Here is a 6,402-nt window from a genome sequence, read left to right on the forward strand (position 1 = left end):
TTTCTTTATACCTAAGATCAATTATTATGGCTAAACCTAAAAGATGAGGCAAATGATCAAAATATTTATCAAATTTTTCTTTCATTGAAGTAATAATGGTTACATAATATTTATTACTCATATATTTTACAAAAATTTTAATTATTTCTGCTAGCATATGTAAAACAAATGGTAAAGCAAGAATATATATATAAGAAAATAATTTTGTCGAAGTATTAAAAATTTAAAATATCTTTATGAGATTTTTATTGATAAATCCATTCTAGAGTTGTTATAACCCATTAGGTCCACTAAAGTATATTATAACCTAATTAGTCCCATAAACTTTTCTGGATATTCCATAAGATCCATTTTTCTAATTAAATATAATTTCTTGGACTATTTTGCCCCTGTATATATATATATATGTACAGTGTTAATACGTAATAGGTGCCTGTTTCTTCGTTCATGCAGTTTGGCAGTTTCTATTTTCCGCTTTTCATCATCAATCCAATTCCGAGAGTTACGTTTATGTTTTGCATGCTTGTTGCAAGGATTGGTTGTGCCAGGGTTTCATCCTTGCTGTTGGAGTCTGGTTCTGTGGTTTGCGAGTGAAGACGACGAAGAGGAGGGTGTTCGGTTGTTACATTTGCCGGATTATAACTAGTTCAAATCAGTTTTTTTCAACTTTCTGTATGATTGTAGGATTGCATGATCAAGGTTAGTATCAATTTGGTTATGAATACATGTTCAGTTTATGGTTTCATTCGTATAATGGATCAGATGCTCTATTTTTGGATTTATATGGATTGAATGCTCTGTTTTTTCAATTATATGCATTTTACGTGGTTATGTGGAGGGGAGTTCATTCGTATTATGTGAAGATTGTGTAGTTCTCATTTGACTTCGATGCATGCGTAATGAGGCTCTGTGTGGATGATTTGATTATCAGTATATATATCAATGTCAATCTGCACATTTTGTGAATGTGGAATATGTGAAGAATGTGGATGCTCTCATTTTAAATTGATGTTTGCTTAATGAGGCTCTGTGAAGATTGTTAATAATTATGTGAAGATTGTTAATGTTCTCATTTTACTTTGATGCTTGCTTAATGTTAACATCTTGTTAATATCAATGTGAATGTTTACATCATCATAAACTGATGTGAATGTTCACATCATTATACACTGATGTGAATGTTTACATCATCATACACTGATGTGAATGTTCACATCAGTGTATTATGTGAAGATTGTTGATGTTGTCATTGGACTTTGATGTTTGCTTAATGTTGACATCTTGTTAATAGTAATGTGAATGTTCACATCTTCATATTGTGAATTATGGATTTAGCAGTTGAAATGTACACGTAGTCATCTATTTTTTGCACAATGTGAATTTTCATATCGATTTTCATTACTGTTCATTGTTGTGTTTTTGTGTTTTTACAGGAGATGGATACCTTTATGCTATTGGTGTGTACATATGGTTGTAGTACAACTGTAATAAATGTTGCCCGCGCAATGTGTTATTCTCGTTTGGTGGAGTGTTTGTGTGAGAAATGGGATGAGTTGTCTGCTGGTTCTATTTCATTGTTCTGTAAACTACCTGGGATTAATAAGTGTCATTTGGACAATGAGGAAGAATTTCAGAACATGGTACTGCTTGCTAAATCAATGGGGGTACAACATGTAGAAGTTGTGGTTGAGTTGAAGGGTGATATTGGTCAGTCAAGTAGTTTGGGATTGCTGCGTGTGGGGGTTGAGGATGAAATTGATGCACTACGGAGATTTTGCCACCATAAGGAGAAGCTGTTGTTGTCAGCCCCTTGGGCAAATGGTATTACGCATGTAGGACAACGGTTTGTTGGAGGTGCACAAGAATTTCGTGACGTTTTATGTAAGTATGCCATCCAATGTGGGTTTAAGTTCACATACGTGAAGAACGAGACAACAAGAGTTACTGCTGTGTGTGCGATGCGGGAGGAGAGGGGGTGTTTGTGGGCTATACATTGTAGAGCACAACGAGCAAATGATTTTTTCTACATCAAGAGGTTTAGTGATGTGCATACTTGTGGTACGGATGTTCGAACATCGAAGAATCCGCGAGTTAGTTCGGATTTGGTGTCGAGTACCATATCTGAAATTGTGAGGGACAAGCCGTTGACTCGGCCGTGTGAAGTGGTGACTATTTTGAAGAGGGATTATGGGCTAGATGTGAGTTACCATGTCGTATGGTTGGGTGTGGAGAAAGCAAAGGCTGGTATCCATGGAGATCACTCGTTATCGTTTGACCAGTTGCGGTGGTATTCGGATGCTGTGATGCGGTACAATCCGGGGAGTTATGTCAATATTGACTATGATGCGAGTAGTCAACAGTTTTGTCGCTTCTTTGTGTCATTCGCTGCGTGTATTTCTGGGTTCAATGCTTGTCGGCCTTTATTATTCCTGGATGGAACATTCCTCAAAGGAAAGTACAAAGGTCAGCTACTTGCGGCAACGGCGAAAGACGGGAACAATGGTTAGAAGTTTTTTTTACCTGTCTATTCATGTCAATATTCGCTCTAAGCAGCATAGTCTGGACGAAAGAGTGATTGCTAAATTATAAGTAATGTGAACATTCACTTCAGTGACATTAGTATGCACTGATGTGAATGTTCACATCTTTGTATGCTAATGACAGAAATGTTAACATCAGACTGATGTGAATGTTCACATCAGACTTATTACAGACTTATGTGAATGTTGACATCAGTGTATACTAATGTTAGTTGATCTATTAATGAACAGTACTGTGAATGTTAACATTTTCAGTGACTCAACAAGCAACAATGAATTATTAATGGTCGTTAATGTGAATGTTCACATCGTTGATTTTTACGAACCTAAATCCAAAAACAGCAATAGTAAAGAGGGCAATGTACATATGAACATTCACATGACCTGTTTCGTTTATACTATTTTTCTATTCACTTTGGAATATTGTGAACAGTTGTGTATTGGTGTTGTGTTGTAGGTCTGTTTCCTGTTGCATTTGCAATTGTTGATTCGGAGACCATGGCTAATTGGTCGTGGTTCTTGCATGAACTTGGGAAGGTTGTTGATGGGAAGCGCCATATTACTTTTATTTCGGATCGTAATCTTGGTCTGTTAGAAGCTATGCCAAAGGTGTTCCCATCGGCTCATCACGGTTATTGCTTACAACACTTGAAGAGCAATTTAAGAGACCGGATGAAAGGAATTGATAATGGATTCAGGGATCACCTAGTAAGGAGTTTGGGTGACTGTGCCTACGAGCCAACTGTGGTAGGGTTCTATGAAAAGCTTGCAAAATTAAAAGAGGAGGGTAAACAACGAGCTCATAATTTTTTCAAGGACTTAGCACCTGAGCACTGGGCAAATTCATACTTCAGGTAATAATAGATTCCTAAGGTGTTCCATTTTTGAAGTTTAGAATGGTAGTGATGTGAATTTTCAGTTTATAATGGTGACAATCTTCGAATTGTGTTTCATCTTCAATGTAAATGATGTGAATGTTCACATCTTCTAATGATGAACGATGTCATGTTCACATCTGTTAATTTGTCAAATAGTCATGCAATGTATTACAGATTTGAATGTTGACACGTGTCATATTTTGTTGTTGTTGTTGTTAACATTCACATCTATCTATCATTTAAGTTGACAATGTAATAATCATGTAATGTGAACATTCACATTATTAAAACTTGGTAGCAGATGTGAACATTCACATTATTATACCCTGATGTGAATGTTCACATCAGTGTATACTAATGGCAGTACTGTGAACGTTCACATCTGTCAACATTAATGGTCAGGCCTGTTAAATTCCGTATTGTACAATGTTTGTGATATACTGTGCAGGGGCATGCGTTATGGGGAGATGACATCCAATGCGGCGGAGTCATTTAATAACTGGATTAAAGAAGCACGTAATCTTCCTATCACTCAAATGGTGGACAAAATTCGTACTCAGTTGATGCGGCAAATGTCTGCACGGCGTGACCAAGCAAACAAATGGAATGAGATTATTTGTCCGACATTCGAAACAAGGCTTATGGATTCGTTCAATGACAGCAAGTCTTGGCAAGTTAGCAAAGCCAACGAGGATGTGTTTGAAGTTCATTCGATACCATCGGTTACAGTTGATGTTGCGAGGCGTACGTGTTCATGCTTCAAATGGCAAATCAACGGATTCCCGTGTGACCATGCTCTTATTGCCATTCAGAAGAGCCGCTACAATCTCAATGATTGTGTAGAACATTACTTTCATGTAGAGACATATCGTGCAGCCTATTCGGGAGCCATATTCCCTATACCATCGGTGGAGAAGCCGCCTTTTGATCCCACGGACTTTACTATATACCCGCCTACCGTGAAAAGACCACCCGGAAGGCCGAAGAAGAATAGGATCCCATCAAGGGGTGAGAAACTGAAGCAAATAAGGTGTGGGAGATGTGATAAGTTGGGGAGCCATAATCAAAAATCATGCATGGAGCCGATATAAGATGTACCTTTTTTCATTTCAACATTGTATTTTACATTGGATTCTTATATTCATTTTTGAAATAAGATTGTGTTGTGTTGGGAAACATTGGGTTGCAATAAGATTACGTTGCGTTGGCAAACATAATAATGCATTAGTGTTTGATTTGTGTTTTATTTTTACTTTTTTAAGGTACCAATCTGACATTTATGTTGGTTGTGTTTTGGATGAATGCATGCTGTTAACATTCACATTATGTGAATGTTCACATTGTTCAACTTTCAAACATTTCTGTGGTGGGAATGTTCACATTGTTGTTACTGTTAACAGCAATGTTTACATCAATGTAACCATTTGCATCATCAACTCATAAGATGTGAATATTCATGACATCATTGTTGCCATTCGCATAATCAGAAGTTATGATGTGAATATTCACATCATCAAATTGTTAGATGTGAATATTGACTTGTGTTAAGAAATATCATAATCACACCTGTCATATTGTGTTACATGAACACTTTAAGCAATATTCACATCCATGTAGTATGGTTTAAAATAGAAGAAAGTGTACGATCATTCTGTGATGTGAACATTGACATCATGTCATGTGTATCCAAAAAAAAAAAAAAGAAAATACAATCTCAATCTGCATGACCAATGCAAAATAGGCCTGAAAATGCATATACATATATTGACTGAAAAGTATCTGTACAAGCAGTGATATAGACTTCATTTACAATTAAGCTAGTGAAACTAAATTGTCTTAAATGTGGATAACAGATTTGGGTTATAGTGATAGGTGGACACCCCCCACCTATAGGTTTTCACATTGCACTGTCTTTCTGTGGTTCAGGAAAAGGTGTACTAATGAGTCTCTTATTTGACACCATTCAAAGCGATCTAGGCTGGCAACAATGTCTTCACGATATACATGCGCCCTCATGATGTAACAAACTGCAGGCCCACAATCCACCCTGAAAATGCAAACTTCTTGTTAGATTTTGAAATTTAGGTGGGTAAAGGTTGTGGAACATGTGTAGAAATCGATTTTAGGCTTACGAATTTGATGCTTGCTGAGGACAGATGTCCACTGATATGATTGTTTTCGAAGTATTTTGGCTTGATAAATTGGTCCATAATGGTGATGACGGTCCAATGTTGTGCACCAAAGCTGTGATGTAGTCCCTCTGCCAACAATGAAATTTCATATTAGGCACCAACCAACATAGGGCATACGTCCAAGTTCAAATACTACACATCACGACAAGTATTGTTTTTGTCAGCCACTTACCAGTATTTGTGCTTTGTCAATATGTGGGTCATGTATGCCTTCTCTTGGGCGCAGTGAGTTATAATGCCACCATACATTCTCTTTCACGTCATACACAACAATTGTCCAGTGAAAGTTGTCGTGTATTGGGAAGATTAAGAATCTCTGGCCTTGATACTCCTTGATGTGTACATCAATTAGTTTATTCCTCTTGTGGGGGGGGGTACTGTTCAATGATTTTCTGCACACAAAGGGCATACAATGATGTACCAAGTATTTATATCGATGTTTGGTGTTAATGATTTGAATGTTCATCTGCTAATGGGGAGTTATGTTACTGATGTGAATGTTCACATTTCCTAATGGTGAGTGAAACTACTGATGTGAATGTTCACATCTGTTAATGTCAGTGATATTACTGGTGTGAATGTTCCCATTTGCTAATGGTGGGTGATGTTACTGATGTGAATGTTCACATCTGTTAGTGTGAGTAATGCTACTGATGTGAATGTTCACATCTGTTAATGTCAGTGCTATTACTGATGTGAATGTTCCCATTTGCTAATGGTGGGTGATGTTACTGATGTGAATGTTCACATCTGTTAATGTGAGTAAATACTGCTGATGTGAATGTTCACATC

General features: G+C 37.0%; 1 protein-coding gene and 1 long non-coding RNA gene across 2 annotated transcripts; one reads left to right on the forward strand and one right to left on the reverse strand.

Moving 5' to 3' along the window:
* The first annotated feature begins 642 nt into the window (after positions 1-642).
* On the forward strand, positions 643-4,509 carry LOC145824126 (uncharacterized). Its single transcript, XM_082923719.1, has 4 exons — positions 643-699; positions 1,434-2,502; positions 2,998-3,394; positions 3,867-4,509. Exons 1-4 carry the CDS (start codon positions 691-693, stop codon positions 4,507-4,509), a joined length of 2,118 nt encoding a protein of 705 aa, XP_082779845.1. The 5' UTR covers positions 643-690.
* Positions 4,510-4,931: 422 nt separating this feature from the next.
* On the reverse strand, positions 4,932-5,970 carry LOC145823463 (uncharacterized). Its single transcript, XR_014365748.1, has 3 exons — positions 5,783-5,970; positions 5,551-5,678; positions 4,932-5,465 (listed from the first exon to the last, which is right to left on the reverse strand). It is a non-coding gene; the product is annotated as an uncharacterized LOC145823463 (long non-coding RNA).
* Positions 5,971-6,402: the final 432 nt, after the last annotated feature.

Source organism: Camellia sinensis, chromosome 4 (genome assembly GCF_055761805.1).
Source record: "Camellia sinensis isolate YWXY chromosome 4, ASM5576180v1, whole genome shotgun sequence".
Taxonomy (NCBI): Eukaryota; Viridiplantae; Streptophyta; class Magnoliopsida; order Ericales; family Theaceae; genus Camellia; species Camellia sinensis.

Bases quoted from the DNA above. Each gene is read 5' to 3' on its own strand.
- LOC145824126 (XM_082923719.1), top strand. The intron at 2,503-2,997 runs GTTAGAAGTTTT...GTTGTGTTGTAG, and splicing joins GGCGAAAGACGGGAACAATG to GTCTGTTTCCTGTTGCATTT. The intron at 3,395-3,866 runs GTAATAATAGAT...TATACTGTGCAG, and splicing joins TGGGCAAATTCATACTTCAG to GGGCATGCGTTATGGGGAGA.